This window comes from Pinus tabuliformis, chromosome 2_1 (genome assembly GCF_031772625.1).
Source record: "Pinus tabuliformis cultivar Carrire ecotype Pingquan chromosome 2_1, CPIR1, whole genome shotgun sequence".
NCBI classification, from domain to species: domain Eukaryota; kingdom Viridiplantae; phylum Streptophyta; class Pinopsida; order Pinales; family Pinaceae; genus Pinus; species Pinus tabuliformis.
Window position 1 is genome coordinate 581,765,314 of NC_142299.1, and position 18,782 is coordinate 581,784,095.

The following is an 18,782-nucleotide window of genomic DNA, read 5'->3' on the forward strand; positions in this document are numbered from 1 at the left end:
TTGGTGTAATGAAAGGAAGGGTAAAGAGGGTATAGCCAAAGTAATTGATAGGTTTCTGGTGGACACCAAAATTAGGCTCTACCTACCTTCAGTGAAAATGGAATTCACAACCACCAAACCCAAATTTTATATTTTTTAGGCACTAGCTGGAGTAGTGGATAAAACCACCGCTCCTTTAGATCCAAATAATTTTAACTTCTATATTGATCCATCGCCACTTTATGTTATTTCCTTGTAGACGAAGGGATGGAACTCCCTGTCTGAAACATAAAACAAAATTTAAGGAACAATAGCATGAGTCAAGCAGTGGTCTCTCCTCTGATGAGTTGTGGCACAAAAACCGTGCATTATCTAAGTCCCTCCTCTTTAAGGTAGAACTGGGTGACTGATTAGCTGACCTGGAAAACTTCTTCATCCTCTATTGCAAAACAGAGTATTTCTATGTTAGTCAGTCGAACTGACATGGAAAATCCAATCTGTGATATGTTTTATTTCTCTAAAATAAAACAAAATTAACCATATGTTGCATTACAGATTTGTTTTCGACTTGCATCTCAATCAGCGATATTAGGCTATATATCTCAATAAATTACTGTATTCATTGTCACGTTCCAGGTACTCCTTTGAGATCAATTCCTGAATTCTGGATTTTATTGCTTTAAGTTTGGGCTTGAATGTGCTTTGGAACTGTTCAACACACTCACTCAATAGTTGTTGCTGAGGTAAGATTTTTCTAGCCTTCATGATGAGAACTATTGTTGAATCTATTCAGAAATGTCTGTCTTCTTTTACATTTTCAATCACTCTATTCCTATCATTTGCATTCATATCTGTAAGTGGAATCTTAATATTTTTCAACTTGTGCGAAAAGGGAGGATTGAATTCAAAATTATCACTTGTAGATATTGTTGCAGTGCTAGGTTCCTTTAGAAGAATCTCGATCTTGCCACATGAAACTAAATACAGAAGTTGAATAAGATCTTCATCTTCCAAATTTAGTTGAGATTTAATTTCTACACAACTCATCTTCGTAGCTTCATTGAACAGCAGTAGCAGAGCTGCTTGGTATGTTGTTACTGCCAATTCTATTACCGATGTCTCTTGGCTCTACATAGTTCATATGGATCACGATGTATAAGACTTTGTTCCTCTACATTATGTATAACATTAACACATAGGTCAACTGGCACATTCCTATACAACAAAGTCAGTTTGAATGAATGGAATCAATCTACATTGCTTCTCTGCGACATATTTTGGCACTGATGCATAGTTAATATGGAATCGATACTCCATATATATGTAATCTAACCAATAGCATCAAATGGCGTCATCCTATATGACCATGGAAATAACTCCTAATGAAGACTGTAATCTTACAGAGACCAGCATAAATAAACATGTTGAGTTTAAGATCCATAAGGCACCGTTGAGTATTTTTTAAGTGATAAGACACCATTGTTGAGAATTCGATGTTTATATGTAATCTAACCAATAGCATCAAATGGAATCATCTTATATGACCATGGAAAGAACTCCTAATGAAGACTGTAATCTTACAGAGATCAACATAAATAAACTTGTTGAATTTAAGATACACAAGGCACTGTTGAGTTTTTTTTTTTAAGTGACAAGACACCATTGTTGACAATTCACTGTTTAGATTCAAGTCTAGGGCATATAGTTGGAATAGTAAGAAAATATATGTTGCTCCCTCAGAACTCACTGATACTTCTCACTGACACTAGCTAGTAAGGTGCCTATGAAGAAGTGAAAGGAACAAATATCGATGATACCAAAGATCATCTGACTTCACTTCTAAGGAATGTCAGACTTTTACTGTGTCTTCAATCTCCATAACAAGTCCAAGAGTATCCACCGATCTTCATTCTCAGAAGCATTGATCTATCTCATTGGTATTACCTCCTTTGCCTATCTTCAATATCATAATCAAGGAAGAGTGTATGCATGGGCAGATTGTTCTGGCAATCAATGATATTGTTGACATCCACTGTCTGTACTATTAGCATTTCAAAATCAAAACTATCTTCTACACTTGGGGTTTCAGTCGAAGCAGGGTTTCAAATCATAACCCTGCAAAAAGTTTTGAATAACAGTAAGAAGATCTTCATCAAGTTTGAGCTTTATCTAGCAGCGAGGCTGCTCCATTTCAGTAGTATGAATGACTTGTTTCAAGTATGGTAGTAAGGATGACTAGGAAGAACAATATGTACAGAATGGAGCTGAAGAGACACAAGAATTCAAAGTTGGAGAAAATATACAACTTGTGAAAGTAGACACAGTGGCTAGCAACCAGGAACCTTCTAACATGGGTACTCCATTTAAGATGCCTATGCTTACAGAAGGCCTTGATATGTCTTCTTGCTTGAATTCTTTGTTTGGTAGTGGACTTTAGTGATCCATTAGATAAGCCAAATCTTATGGAGAGTAATGATGCATTATTTTGTTCAGGTATTGATGATTCTCTTCCAGAAAATATCTTAGAGATTTAATTTAATTTCTACACAGCTCATCTTCGTAGCTTCATTGAACAGCAGTAGCAGAGCTGCTTGGTATGTTGTTACTGCCAATTCTATTATCGATGGCTCTTGGCTCTACATAGTTCATATGGCTCACGATGTATAAGACTTTGTTCCTCAGCAATATGTATAACATTAACACACAGGTTGACTGACACGTTCCTCTACAACAAAGTCAGTTTGAATGAACGGCATCAACCTACATTGCTTCTCTGCGACATATTTTGGCACTGATGCGAGGAGAGATACATTATAGAGCTACTTAGAGGGCTAGAGCTGGATTATTGTATAACACATATGCTAGGGAGTCACACCACAATCCAAGCTTTCTCTTTTAGTAGGCTTTAGTGTGTTACTGCTATGGCATGCATTATGGCGATACCATCCCTACAGGAGCTATGGTCATTATTAGAAATATTTCTGGTGAGCTTAGTATGCATTGATACAGTGGTTTTAGGAGATGGTTTATAAGGAGTGCAATGCAGATGTTGAGTGTAGAAACATACAGATCACATATGGAAATTTCATTATGGCTTTCTAGTGGGAGTGATTACCTTGTTGGAGACCAGAACTTCATGAAATGTCTGTCTTCTTTTACATTTTCAATCACTCTATTCATCTCATTTGCATTCATATCTGTAAGTGGAATCTTAATTTCTTTTCAACTTGTTCGAAAAGGGAGGATTGAATTCAAAATTATCACTTGTAGATATTGTTGTAGTGCTAGGTTCCTTTAGAAGAATCTTGTTCTTGCCACATGGAACTAAATACAGAAGTCAAATAAGATCTTCATCTTCCAAATTTAGTTGAGATTTAATTTCTACACAGCTCAGCTTCGTAGCTTCATTGAACAGCAATAGTAGAGCTGCTTGGTATGTTGTTACTACCAAATCTATTACCGATGGCTCTTGGCTCTACACAGTTCATATGGCTCACGATGTATAAGACTTTGTTCCTCTGCATTATGTATAACATTAACACACAGGTCGACTGACACGTTCCTCTACAACAAAGTCAGTTTGACTGAATGGCATCAATCTGCATTGCTTCTCTGCGACATATTTTGGCATTGATGCATAGTTAATATGGAATCGATACTCCATATATATGTAATCTAACCAATAGCGTCAAAATGGCATCATCTTATATGACCATGGAAATAACTCCTAATGCAGACTGTAATCTTACAGAGACCAGCATAAATAAACATGTTGAGTTTAAGATCCATAAGGCACCATTGAGTATTTTTTAAGTGACAAGACACCATTGTTGAGAATTCGATGTTTATATGTAATCTAACCAATAGCATCAAATGGCATCATCTTATATGACCATGGAAAGAACTCCTAATGAAGACTGTAATCTTATAGAGACCAGCATAAATAAACTCGTTGAATTTAAGATCCACAAGGCACTATTGAGTTTTTTTTAAGTGACAAGACACCATTGTTGACAATTCCCCGTTTAGATTCAAGTCTAGGGCATATAGTTGGCATAGTAAGAAAAGATATGTTGCTCCCTCAGAACTCACTGATACTTCTCACTGACACTAGCTAGTAAGGTTCCTATGAAGAAGTGAAAGGAACAAATCTCTATGATACCAAAGATCATCTGAGTTCACTTCTAAGGAATGTCATACTTTTGCTGTGTCTTAAATCTCCATAATAAGTCCAGGAGTATCCACTGATCTTCATTCTCTGAAGCATAGATTTATCTCATTGGTATAATTTCCTTTGCCTATCTTCAATATCATAATCAAGGAAGAGCATATGCATGGGCAGATTGTTCTGGAAGTCAGTGATATTGTTGACATCCACTGTCTATACTATTAGCATTTCAAAATCAAAACTAAGTGACAAGACACCATTGTTGACAATTCGCCGTTTAGATTCAAGTCTAGGGCATATAGTTGGCATAGTAAGAAAAGATATGTTGCTCCCTCAGAACTCACTGATACTTCTCATTGGCACTAGCTAGTAAGGTGCCTATGAAGAAGTGAAAGGAACAAATCTCTATGATACCAAAGATCATCTGACTTCACTTCTAAGGAATGTCATACTTTTGATGTGTCTTCAGTCTCCATAATAAGTCCAGGAGTATCCATTGATCTTCATTCTCTGAAGCATAGATCTATCTCATTGGTATAATTTCCTTTCCCTATCTTCAATATCATAATCAAGGAAGAGCATATGCATGGGCAGATTGTTTTGGCAGTCAGTGATATTGTTGACATCCACTGTCAATACTATTAGCATTTCAAAATCAAAACTATCTTCTACACTTGGGGTTTCAGACGAAGCAGTGTTTCAAATCATAACCAGTCTGAAAAACCATTGGAGTTGGGGGCTCTTTAACTAGGTTCTGAAAGTGCATGCTATTTGTAAGATACATTATAGAGCTACTTAGAGGGCTAGAGGTGGATTATTGTATAACACATATGCTAGGGACTCACACCACAATCTAAGCTTTCTCTTTTAGTAGGCTTTAGTGTGTTACTGTTGTGGCATGCATTATGGCGATACCATCCCTACAGGAGCTATGGTCATTATTAGAAAGATTTCTGGTGAGCTTAGTATGCATTGATACAGTGGTTTTAGGAGATGGTTTATAAGGAGTGCAATGCAGATGTTGAGTGTAGAAACATACAGATCACATATGGAAATTTCATTATGGCTTTCTAGTGGGAGTGATTAGCTTGTTGGAGACCAGAACTTCATGAAATGTTTGTCTTCTTTTACATTTTCAATCACTCTATTCATCTCGTTTGCATTCATATCTGTAAGTGGAATCTTAATTTTTTTTCAACTTGTTCGAAAAGGGAGGATTGAATTCAAAATTATCACTTGTAGATATTGTTGTAGTGCTAGGTTCCTTTAGAAGAATCTTGTTCTTGCCACATGAAACTAAATACAGAAGTCAAATAAGATCTTCATCTTCCAAATTTAGTTGAGATTTAATTTCTACACAGCTCAGCTTCGTAGCTTCATTGAACAGCAATAGCAGAGCTGCTTGGTATGTTGTTACTACCAAATCTATTACCGATGGCTCTTGGCTCTACAAAGTTCATATGGCTCACGATGTATAAGACTTTGTTCCTCTGCATTATGTATAACATTAACACACAGGTCGACTGACACGTTCCTCTACAACAAAGTCAGTTTGACTGAATGGCATCAATCTGCATTGCTTCTCTGCGACATATTTTGGCACTGATGTATAGTCAATATGGAATCGATACTCAAAATATATGTAATCTAACCAATAGCATCAAATGGTATCATCTTATATGACCATGGAAATAACTCCTAATGAAGACTGTAATCTTACAGAGACCAGCATAAATAAACATGTTGAATTTAAGATCCATAAGGCATTGTTCAATATTTTTTAAGTGACAAGACACCATTGTTGAGAATTCGATGTTTATATTTAATCTAACCAATAGCATCAAATGGCATCATCTTATATGACCATGGAAAGAACTCCTAATGAAGACTGTAATCTTACAGAGACCAGCAGAAATAAACTCATTGGATTTAAGATCCACAAGGCACTGTTGAGTTTTTTTTTAAGTGACAAGACACCATTGTTGACAATTCACCGTTTAGATTCAAGTCTAGGGCATATAGTTGGCATAGTAAGAAAAGATATGTTGCTCCCTCAGAACTCACTGATACTTCTCACTGGCACTAGCTAGTAAGGTGCCTATGAAGAAGTGAAAGGAACAAATCTCTATGATACCAAAGATCATCTGACTTCACTTCTAAGGAATGTCATACTTTTTATGTGTATTCAATATCCATAATAAGTCCAGGAGTATCCACTGATCTTCATTCTCTGAAGCATTGATCTATCTCATTGGTATAATTTCCTTTGCCTATCTTCAATATCATAATCAAGGAAGAGCATATGCATGGGCAGATTGTTCTGGCAGTCAGTGATATTGTTGACATCCACTGTCTATACTATTAGCATTTCAAAATCAAAACTAAGTGACAAGACACCATTGTTGACAATTCGCCGTTTAGATTCAAGTCTAGGGCATATAGTTGGTATAGTAAGAAAATATATGTTGCTCCCTCAGAACTCACTGATACTTCTCACTGGCACTAGCTAGTAAGGTGCCTATGAAGAAGTGAAAGGAACAAATCTCTATGATACCAAAGATCATCTGACTTCACTTCTAAGGAATGTCATACTTTTGTTGTGTCTTCAGTCTCCATAATAAGTCCAGGAGTATCCATTGATCTTCATTCTCTGAAGCATAGATCTATCTCATTGGTATAATTTCCTTTGCCTATCTTCAATATCATAATCAAGGAAGAGCATATGCATGGGAAGATTGTTCTGGCAGTCAGTGATATTGTTGACATCCACTGTCAATACTATTAGCATTTCAAAATCAAAACTATCTTCTACACTTGGGGTTTCAGACGAAGCAGGGTTTCAAATCATAACCAATCTGAAAAACCATTGGAGTTGGGGGCTCTTTGACTAGGTTCTGAAAGCGCATGCTATTTGTAAGATACATTATAGAGCTACTTAGAGGGCTAGAGGTGGATTATTGTATAACACGTATGCTAGGGAGTCACACCACAATACAAGCTTTCTCTTTTAGTAGGCTTTATTGTGTTACTGTTGTGGCATGCATTATGGCGATACCATCCCTACAGGAGCTATGGTCATTATTAGAAAGATTTCTGGTGAGCTTAGTATGCATTGATACAGTGGTTTTAGGAGATGGTTTATAAGGAGTGCAATGCAGATGTTGAGTGTAGAAACATACAGATCACATATGGAAATTTCATTATGGCTTTCTAGTGGGAGTGATTAGCTTGTTGGAGACTAGAACTTCAGATGCTACCGAATACAAAAAACACTCTGATTTTGTTTTTTGCCTGCCTTTCTCGAAACCTCGTTCTGGATAATCCACTCATCGGAGGTATGAAAGTGAAGGACTTGAAATACCAACCTTCATCTCCCAGATGCTGGGAACTTGGGAGAGAATGCTGGATGGTTTCAAGATCTCACTTCTGTGGAATATGGTTTCAATATTTCCATGCTGATCCTGAGACCCCGGGTGAGCAATCTGTCATTAGCAGATCCCAGTGTTTAAGCAGTTAGTCCTGTTTGGACACTAGGAGATCCCTCTTTAGCTCCTTTTACTGCTTTCATGAACCCCACCCATCTACTCCTGAACATGGACCACCTGTAACTCCTGCTACTGATATTTAGTCAAATACATGAAGGGAGCATGCCAGGAAAGCATTTTTATTGTTGATGGCATAACTGCGGCAGGTCCAATTAGAGAAAAATTGTTTGATATGTACAGCAACAGAAAACATGAGGGATTCATTGACCCTGCCAAAATTGAGGGAAACAATGGCCAGGAAGCTGGAGAGAACCAAAATTTCGAAGTTGGAGAAAATATACAGATTGTGGTGAGCAAGTAGGAACCTTCCCAACTGGATACTCCATTGAGGATCCATGAGGTTACGCCGGGATATAATATATCAACCTATTTAAGCACCTTATTTGGTCTGGACTCTAGTATTCGATCCAAAAATTCAGAACTTAGAAAAAGTTACAATATATCCCCTTGTTTAAGTATGAATGAATCTCTTCTAGAAGACAAGGTGTGTGCAAACAACAACTTTCCCTAGATAAGCCATTGAAGAGGCTTGAACATGTTGAGGGACTAGAATATGATACCCCAGTGAAAAAGCTTGAGCTTATAGAAAATGATGTGACATCAGAGACTAAATATTCGTCACTGCATGTCCTACTCGGAGACTACGTGTCTGTCATGGAGAAGGATGCTATGGTTTTGGAAGGGACAGAGCATTTTGAAAGTAATCTCCTTACAGAAAATCCTGTAGAATCTGGAGAAGTAGCTGAAGGTTCTACTATTTTGGCTGATATGAATGTTCCTAGTAAAGGGGATTCAAAAAGAACCAAATTGTAGACAGAATACCGACTTTGAGCAATAGATTGCAAACTTTGCAATTGGACTTACAAGGACAACTTCCAGAGTCATTCTATGCTACACCTTCCAGAAGGCCGATGAATTGAAAACTTAATGGAAGCACAAAGAAAACCATACATACCATTTCTGTTTACAGGCCAAGGCAATCCATAGGAAGTGATGAGGCTATGCACAGTTCATTAAAGGAGAGTTGTGCCGGGTTGGTGGGACAACTTAGTTTATGGAAGTTATAGAATCTACAGAAAGAAAATGAAATAGTAGCGATGGATTCTGAAAAGGTAAGCTAAATTATGTATGAACTTCATATTTTTCCATCTTCTTTATCAGATTCATCTTAAGGAACATAGTACACAGTTGGTGCACTGTATGTGTGACATTTTTTCATTTTTTCCTTTCAAGGGATAAGTAAACAATTTGTTTCACAGAATATGTCATCACCTACACTGGAACAGAGGATGGAATCCTTCGACACACCACTGAAGACTCTTGGACATACTGAGGGCCATGATATATCTCCTTGCTTGTACACATTATTTGGACCAAAATGTAGTACGCCATTGACAAATCGTGAGCTTACATAATATAATGATAAGGTTGTTACTGGCACACCATTTGAAAATGCTCTGTAGTCTCCATTAGTGACTGAATCAGGGGGAGTTGACAATTTTGGCAATGAATTGCCACGGTTAGTTTATGTATTTCTATCCTCTATCGCAAAATAGAGTATTTCTATGTTAGTCAATCGAACTCACATGGAAAATCCAATCTGTGATATGTTTTATTTCTCTAAAATAAAACAAAATTAACCATAAGTTGCATTACAGATTTGTTTTCAACTTGCATCTCAATCAGCAATATTAGGCTATATATCTCAATAAATTACCGTTTTCATTGTCACGTTCCAGGTACTCCTTTGAGATCAAGTCCTAAATTTTGGATTTTATTGCTTTAAGTTCGGGCTTGAATGTGCTTTGGAGCTGTTCAACACACTCGCTCAATAGTTGTTGCTGAGGTAAGATTTTTATAGCCTTCATGATGAGAACTATTCTTGAATCTTTTTAGAAATGTTTGTCTTCTTTTACATTTTCGATCACTCTGTTCCTCTCATTTGCATTCATATCTGTAAGTGGAATCTTAATATTTTTCAACTTGTGCGAAAAGGGAGGATTGAATTCAAAATTATCACTTGTAGATATTGTTGCAGTGCTAGGTTCCTTTAGAAGAATCTTGTTCTTGCCACATGAAACTAAATACAGAAATTGAATAAGATCTTCATCTTCCAAATTTTTAGCAGATAAAAACTGTTGCTGTTTGTATTATGTAATAAAAACAGCAGATTTTTAGCAATTAGAAATTAGATTTACCAAATTTCCAAATGTTTTTTATCTAATTACAGAACATAAACAGCAGCAGATTTTTACATAATTACATAATACAAACAACAACAGATTTTTACCAATTAGAAATTTCTAATTGGTAAAAATCTGCTACTGTTTGTATTATGTAATTATGTAAAAAACTGTTGCTGTTTATGTTCTGTAATTAGATAAAAAACATTTGGAAATTTGGTAAATCTAATTTCTAATTGCTAAAAATCTGCTATTTGTATTATGTAAGTATGTAAAAATCCGCTGCTTTTTATATTTTGTAATTATGTAAAAAGGGTAATGTTTTTTTAGGAAAAAACATGAAGGGGGGAACAATGGAATGAGGTCTTTTATATACATGACAGCATAAGAGCTGAACCATTTTATCATTTAGCACTGGAGAATCTGATTCCACGAAAGGAAGAAATTGTCAAAATAGAAATTGTCACCTGGATTTTTAACTAAGTTGTTTGCAAATTCCGCCCTAGGGAGCCATTTTGAGATTATTCACCTTCAATCCTTTGTTTTTTAAGGGAGAACATCCTTTTCTATCGATCTCTTCTACTTTGAGGATATGGCAAGTGGAGAAGGAGGTGCAAGTGGATCGGAAAAGGTAAGCTTACTTTGTTTTTATAGAATAATTGCATAATATAATATGTTTTATTTTTTGTTTAAGGTTTGAAGTTAGAATTATAATTTTATAATTATACTTTGTGGTAAATCATTGAAATTTGGACAGGGAAAGAATCTGATAACGGAGTCCTTGCTTGAAGATGTTTTTGGGATAGAAGGACTCAAAAAACTTCAATCTTTGGATGTTGAATCCCTAATGCATTTTCTTAAGACAAAATCCCCTGAAGCTAATCAAATAGGTCCAGGTAGTCAACAAGCTTTAGGAGAATCCATTAGTTCCCCATCCTCTCTTGGATCAAGAAAAAAGTCGAAAAAAGTGTTATTGACATCAAACACCAATAATGAAGAACATTGTGTTGAAACATGTTGTGTGATGGCAACTCCTGGGACTGCAAATTCTTGTTCATCCTCAGCTTATGCATCATCTATTGGTAGTTTAGGTACCAAGATAGAGTGTGACCCTGTCTCAGGGGAGATAAGGAGGACAGAAGCAGGAAAAAAATTCTTAAATAGGCTAAAGGACTCCTGCCTTCAACGATTTAGAGATCATCTTCACCTCACATTCTTCAAGATTCCACTTCACCTAAAAAAGATGGTGGTACAAGACATAGATAATGAATTTGGTACCGGTTGGTCTGTTAAGAAGATAAAATTGCAAATGTCGCTCAATTGTAAGAGGTTTCATTGCAACCAAACAAGAAAAATTAAAAAAATGCCTCAAGATCAAAGACCGAAACAAAGACCTATTGACATACCTTTTAAAGTATGGAAAGAACTTGTAAAATCATATGAGAAGTTGGATGCACAAAGAAAAGTCGGCAATGAGAGCATTCAGGTATTGAATTTTTCATTAAACATTATTTAGAATGTATTAATACTTATAAGTATCTTAGACATGTATTTGTGTGAAAATAAATTGAATTGGTTTATGTTTAAGGACAAGGCATCCAAGGCGAGGTTAACCAAGACAAAAGTCACTCATCGTAGTGGCCAGAAAGGTTTAAAAGCACTGATAACAACCTTTGTAAGTATGTTAAACATGTGATTTTTTTTAATAAATTTTGTACTAGAAGAAAGTTATTGTTATCTAATTTCTCCCTATTTACTGATTGATAGGAACTAAAATATGGAAGACCTCCAAATCATTTGGAAAAGGAGGTGCTCCAGCAAAAGAGATGGGTTGAATTTGTTGTTTGGATGGACTCTATGGTATGTAATCTTAGTTGGATTTCCAATATACTTTTAAACCATATTTTCATTTTATTTTTTAGTACTATTAGATATTATATCTTACCTCATTTTATGGTTAACATTGTATAACAAAAACATGCGTTGTGTTATGTAATTAATACTAACATGTAATATTGATTTTTTTTGTCAGAATGCTATAGGTAATGATTGCCAAGACGATGATCCAAATTATGTTCAACATATATCAGGAGATGATGAGGATGAGGATGAGGATGATGGTGGTGAAGGAGGAGATGATGATGATAGTTGTGGTGTTGGTGATGATGTGGATCAGAGTAATGAGGATGGTCAAGATGATCATGAGGATGATCTTGGTGGTGGTAGCTAGGCATGCACATGCATTGTTTTTTATGAAGAAATTATTGTGTAGAATGACATTGTTATGTTTAGATGGGTGTTGTGAATTTACCCTATATCAATGAGACATTTTGATTTTGTAATCATACGATGAGTTTGATTTATGTATGTTGTTAATTTATCGTAGAATAACGATATTCATGAAATATTTTGATTTGTTAATCATATTTGAATTTTACTTGTTTTGATTAAAAATAATACTGATTTTATTAGTATTATGTTGCTATTTTATACATGTTTTGAAAATTGTTAATGACACATTGTTATTTTTTTGGATGGATGTTGTCAATTTCTCTTAAATTTCTTTACAAATGATTTTGAATTGTGATATCTGCTTTAATGATATTTAGAAACTATCATATATTTCACTATGAATCTATAAAGGGGGTCATATATGTAAAGAAAAATATACTCTATATAAGAAGTCAAATGCGGATGTAACCATGGATGCAAAATTGAAAGTAAAATTGGATGTTAAACTAGGAATTAATACAAAATGCAAACAATTGACATACAAAGTGTTTTAAATTAGAAGTGAAAAATTGTGCAATAGTTGACACAAAGAAGGGAACAAAACATGGCATACAAAAGGATATCAAATTGGGCAAAAACAAGGACACATAAATGGGCACCAAATTAGATGCAAAAAAAGACAACAACTAGATGTAAAATAAGATGCAAAGTTGAGCGTTAAAAAGAAGCAAAAAACGTTACAAATTAATATGCCAAATGATGATGCAAATAATGGTGTAAATTTGGGATGCAAACTTGGGTGCAAAAAAGGAAAAAAAAAAGATGTAAGAAAAGACATAAAACAAGATGCAAAATGGGGCTGAAAAAAGGTGAAACCAAGGATGCCATATTGGATGTAAAAAATGATTTCTAATCACATGCAAATTTAGGCTTGAACTCAGACACAAAATTATATGCAAATGTGGACACAAAATGAGGCAAAAAAAAATGCAAATTTGGATGGTGAAAACGATGTAAAACTAGACACCAAAAAATGCAAAATTGGATGAAAAAGTCGGTGTAAATAATGGTGCAACATTGAACACAAGTAGACACAAAAAAATAGTGCAAAAAGGGTCATAAAATAGCTTAAAATTGGATGCAAAACTTGGTGCAAAAACAAATACAAAAGTAGACGTAAAAAATGGCTCTAAATTGAATGTACCATTAGACACAAAATAAGATGCAAAGGTGGACACAACACATGACTCAACATAAGATGCAAATATAAATGAAAATTTGGATGCTCAAAATGATGTAACATTAGATGCAAGAGATGGTGTTAAAAATGATGCAAAATTGGATGAAACAAATGACGCAAAATATGGTGCAAAATGAGATGGGAAAAATGGAGACAAATCAAACGTAAATGTAGATGTAAAAAATGGTCCAAAAAAAGATGCAAAAATGGGCACAAAAATGGATGCAAAATTTGGTGCTAAATCAAATTCAACACATGGTGCAAAGATAGGCACCAAAGCTGGTGCAAAAATAGAAGCAAAAACTAGTGTAAGACTAGATACAAAACCTGGCGTAAGACTAGATGCAAAAACTGACACAAAATGGATGCATAAAAAGACGTTAAATTGGATTCAAAATACAGTGTAAACTTGATGCAAATGATGGTGCAAAAATGGAAGCAAAGAATGACACAAAATAGGAAGCAAAAGAGAATGAAAAATAGATGCAAAAAATGACACAAAACTAGAAGCAAAACCTGTCATAAAATAAGATGCAAATCTTGGTTCAAAATTTGACGCAAAAAATGATGCATAGTTTGGTGTAAAAAATGATGCAAAATCTAGCGTGAAAAAGGATGCAAAATCAGGTGCAAAAAAGGACGCTTTAAAAATTGTACAATAGAGCTAGATTTAGCGCCAGGTTGCTCATCACAATTACAAAAAAAATGCACTAAAATCTGGCACTAAATCTGGCGCAAATCGCTGGTTTTGTTGTAGTGATCCTATCAACAATGACCATATTAAGTTCACCTATCACCTCATTATAGGGAATATCACTCATTGGTATAAAAAAATCAGAATGTGCCCTTGACACTATAAATGTTGATGAATTATGTGTTCAAGGTTTTAAGATCAACTTGTGTAAGTACCTCCTTAATGAATTTCAGCAAGCTTGGGAGGAAGTCTATAAAAACCGAGGTTATTTAATTTATGGGTACTCAATTCTTTCTTTCACCATGTAAAAATGACATGCTCTTGATGGTCATGTTCTCCATGTCCCATTAGACAAAAATTCCTTATCATGCACTTTTAACCCTCAGAAGAGCATATTAAATTTTGTATATTATCTCTCTGGTAAATTTTCTTCAAATAGGCTTCCATAGTGCATAGTGCACAATAACAGTGGATAAGGGGAAGCCTCACTGCTGGATTGGAATGGAGAGTGCATATTTGGTGTAAAATATTTTACATTTTGCAGTCATAGTGAGCAAGAGGGTTCATATGTTGATTGGAATCGATAATGCGTTGTTGGAGAAGGAAGGAAGCTCTAAGAATTGCACAGTTTTCTATGACAAAGGCAAGGCTCGATATCAGCTAATTGATGGGATGAAGGATGCAGATCAGCTCAAGATTCATCCAAAAAAGCATTCACATCAAGAAAGAAAGATAATGAAATTAAGAAGATATGCATGCATTAATATACCCAACGATAATGATTATTGACATACAAAAAGTCATGGAATGTGAAGTGACACTTGAAAATAAGCATAAAATATTGAAATGATACTTGCAGAAGCTAATAATAGGAAAAATGACACTTTTTATGTAAAACCCAATCTAAAATGACACTTATGAAAGAAAAAGTGATGAAAGAAAAAGAACAAGAAAAAAAAATGACAATTAAGAAGTTTACTCAGAAAGTGACACAAATGAAACCTAAAGCTCCTTGTTCTCATGAGAATTGGTAGAGATCCAAACATGGGTCTAAGAATGAGCTCTAGGATCAATTGTTATATATATGAGCACTCATGAGGTTAGAGTTATGGTTTCAAGCATGCATGCCTTAAATCAAGGAGCTAAACTTAGTAAGGTGAGACATATAAGATAACAACTTGAAAAAGGTGTCATGCTTCCATCAAGAAGAGTGCACGAGCTATCACCAAGGATTTCATACTTCCTATTTTCAAGGGATGTGTAATTATCTATCTCTGGGAACTGTAAATTGGTTTTCTCAATGGGGTGCGTAGTTTTCTCCCATAGTTTATTCCGCAATTGATTTCTACAAGGTGTTATGTAGTTCACTCTGACAAGGAGTTGTTATATTGACTACAATAAGGAACTACACAATTCCTCAGATCAATGCATGTAATCAATGTCATCCTGGCATGCATAAGGTTGTCTTCACAAAATGTGCAATGTCTATCTTTACAATTTGAATAGTTACTGTCGACAAGGATTGAGTGTCATCATGAAGTTCCCTATAATTATTGAAGGGAATGCACAATTTTTTATATCACATGGTAGGAAAAAAGGAGTGGGAGGTTTGGTACTTATAAATCTAAGATGAAAACTTGAAACTTAGGAAAGTAATACTAGGGGTGGCCTCGGTAACTTAAAATGAAAATTTTCATGACCAAACAGAGGCTCTAAAATTAAAGCATGGGAAAAATTTTGGAGGGGGGTTGTAGCAGCTACAATAGGGCCAAAGATCCCAATTCTTTTGAGGGGAAGCTTACAACCAGAGAAGACCTGTTGAATAGGAAAGGGTTATGAAGATATAAATGAGCCAACTAAAGGTGGGCTCATGTGGCAGGATTTGTAAATGATGAAAACTAAGCTAGTCAAATATAATAACCTACAACTAAGGTTGGATCATGAACTATTGAAGGTTGGGAGTGCGGGAGACTATCTAACGTGTGACCCGCTCCTTAGGTTTGAGAACATTCACATATGCCTGGTGACTATTGGTAGAATATCATGAAGCTCTAGATCATCAAGTGTATGATTGTTGATCGTATGATAATGAGATGGAATTGAGAATTTTAGAAACAACCATGTCAAAGGGCAGTGTTGGTTCCATTTTCTTGATACGACGAACTAGAAAATGAAGAAACTATATCCAAGTACATTATCTTCTAGGTTACTCTCCTAGAATGGATGTGTTGAATTTGATAGAGGAGGGCCCACCAAATATAAGGAAATCCTCAAGAAAGACCCAAGGAATATAGTATAATATGACAGACATAAACTGAAACTAAGGTGGGAAATAAAGGGTTTTAATGGGTGTGCTTACGACTTCCCTTATTGGAGCATAGTATGCAAGGTTGACCTGGTAGTAACTGAAAAGGTTCCATAGGGGATGGTCAAATACTCAAACATATGCCTTTAAAAGACATATTAAGACATCTGGAGGTAAAATATCAGTAATAATAGATGCGTATGATAGGTGAAGAGGCTAGCATACTAGATAAAGACTAACCATGGTTCTGAATAGAATCCATGGGACATACTGGTGACTAATCTTTGATGCTTTGAACAAGGGTGAATCAATGATGCTAACATTGACCAAACCAATTACAAGTGGTACAAGGACCCCTTGGGGTAAGGCGAGAGGTGGGATTCTAGGGTGACATGGATTGAGGTGATGAAAATGAGAACTACAAATGATGTTGGCTCTAGTATGAAGATAGACCAAACGCTATATGAAGTGCATTGAATAATATGAGCACCAAAATGAAAATGGGAAATTGTGTTGGAGTGCCCATGTGAGGAAGGATATAACACTTGATAGGTGGAAAATGAAAAATATGGTTCAAATGATCCACCTATCAAAGTGTTGAGTTCCTAAGATGATTTCCATTGAATGATAGGAAAATGAAATGAGTAGATTGATGTTACTAATATGAGAAATTCCATAGGAAATGGGTCCAAAAGAGACCTTATAAACATGAGAAAAAAAATTTACTCATGGTTGAAATAGAAACAAGTCAACAAGTGCAAAGACAATATGGTCTTAGGGTACGAGAGCAAAATATAAAGAAAATATATTTAAATAAAGGGAGATTTGGCACCACATGGAAAAAATGGCTTCGAGATGAAGTATCAAATCAACAAAACGTAAGAGAGACTTATTTTAGGTTATGGAAGGTGATTTCCATTGGTTTTTATGGTACATCAATTAGAGCTAGGATGAGCCCATAATGGACAAATGAAAAATGGTGGATTTTTCCTATAAGGTCTTTCTCATCCAATTCCAAATAATTTTTGCAACAAATATGGAGAAATTAGAGAGCAGGAGGAGTCCCTAAATATTGGTTAGAGTGTTGCATAAAAACTAACTAGGGGATATTTAGATCTGTAACTTTCCGGTAGGTTCCCTAACTTTACTTTTCTAAGAATGGCCTTAATGCTTCTTGGAAAAATGTTTCCTAGTTAAAAATCAAGGGATGAAAGGATCAAGGAATGAGCTACCAAAGGAGGTCTATAGTCATCCCTTCCTACCAAGTCAAACATGGGGACTAAGTGGTGAGTGAGGTATCACACAGAGTATAATGTTTCAATTTATGGTAATGCTCATTTACTGTACGTGATGTGTGGATGGATTTCCAGAAAGGCCAGTAAGTAAAACTATCCATTAAATGAGAGGAAAATTGTCCTCACTTAAACCTTTGGGGCCAAGGTTGAGAGTGAATAAAAATTAAAATAAAAATGGGCCAAATGGGCCAACATGTCCCCAATTATGAGATGCTTCCCCCAACAGATAATTATGTAGGGGATTGATCGGGTACGCAAAGGTGGGAATGACAACCCCAACTAGTTATATATGTAACATGCTATGGACATACCAAAAGTATTTAGGGTAGTAGATTTCAAACACTTTCATGATCACGATACTACATGATAGTATAAGTAATTTGATTATGCATATTTCTATGTTTAACTATTTCTCCATTTGTTATGGATTAGTTATCTTCTTATGGAATGAATGAATGAATATAGTGGGAGAAAAGAAATGGTGGAGTACCAATCTCACTTGGTACTCCATATTTAAGTCAAAGGGACTAAATATCTAGGTTCAAAAAGAGGTGTCACCATACCAAGGAGTGTCTTGGGATATAGTGAAAAAAATGATCACCTACATGAAACTAGGGCTGAACAAAAAAAGTGTCCAAGAGAATTGGATTTCGATGTAGGATGTAGGAATGATTAAGTGGATCTTCCCTAGGGTGATTTGTAGTTATATGGGAATCTATAAGTTCTTTTTGATGGAGAAGAATAATGGTACCAGATTCAACACTATGAGATGCAATATGAGGTTTGGGGAGAATTTTTTCTTTAGACCCTTAAAAATGGATTCCCTCTTACCCAAACATTGTGGAATAATGTAATGGGAACAAGGTGGACGTGCTTCAAATTTTTGGATTTAATGTAAGGGTTTTATAAACCAACCAATTTGAATTGGAATTAAATCTTCTAATTCCATAACATATTTGATCATATGGAATTAGTTATTGTGGGAGAAAATAAGAACGATGATGCATATCAACCCATGGATTATCTAGTGTCATCATAGACTCCATAATTTCCTCATCAGACTGAAATCCTAGAATGTTAGACTATGAACGACGACATGATTGAAAGGGTAAAGAGTTATCTAAATCATCATCATGGGAGA

The 18,782-nt window shown here is 35.3% G+C and overlaps 1 protein-coding gene across 3 annotated transcripts; it reads left to right on the plus strand.

Moving 5' to 3' along the window:
- The first annotated feature begins 621 nt into the window (after positions 1 to 621).
- LOC149201801 (uncharacterized) lies at positions 622 to 12,136 on the plus strand. 3 transcript variants are annotated; one of them, XM_089399826.1, is made up of 6 exons: positions 622 to 722; positions 9,432 to 9,538; positions 10,427 to 10,506; positions 11,464 to 11,550; positions 11,643 to 11,735; positions 11,908 to 12,136. In XM_089399826.1, exons 3-6 carry the CDS (start codon positions 10,468 to 10,470, stop codon positions 12,103 to 12,105), a joined length of 417 nt encoding a protein of 138 aa, XP_089255952.1. In that variant the 5' UTR covers positions 622 to 722; positions 9,432 to 9,538; positions 10,427 to 10,467; the 3' UTR covers positions 12,106 to 12,136. The 3 variants fall into 3 exon arrangements, with proteins under 3 accessions (XP_089255952.1, XP_089255953.1, XP_089255951.1); XM_089399827.1 differs by having other exon boundaries at positions 632 to 722; positions 9,480 to 9,538; XM_089399825.1 differs by lacking the exons at positions 622 to 722; positions 9,432 to 9,538; positions 10,427 to 10,506 and adding an exon at positions 11,211 to 11,361.
- Positions 12,137 to 18,782: the final 6,646 nt, after the last annotated feature.

What these genes read in the sequence shown, in the direction of transcription:
- LOC149201801 (XM_089399825.1), top strand. Translation starts at nt 11,239, where the DNA reads ATGCCTCAAGATCAAAGACCGAAACAAAGACCTATTGACATACCTTTT. An exon ending in AAGCACTGATAACAACCTTT is followed by an intron (nt 11,551 to 11,642) that starts GTAAGTATGTTA and finishes ACTGATTGATAG; the next exon opens with GAACTAAAATATGGAAGACC. An exon ending in TTGTTTGGATGGACTCTATG is followed by an intron (nt 11,736 to 11,907) that starts GTATGTAATCTT and finishes TTTTTTTGTCAG; the next exon opens with AATGCTATAGGTAATGATTG.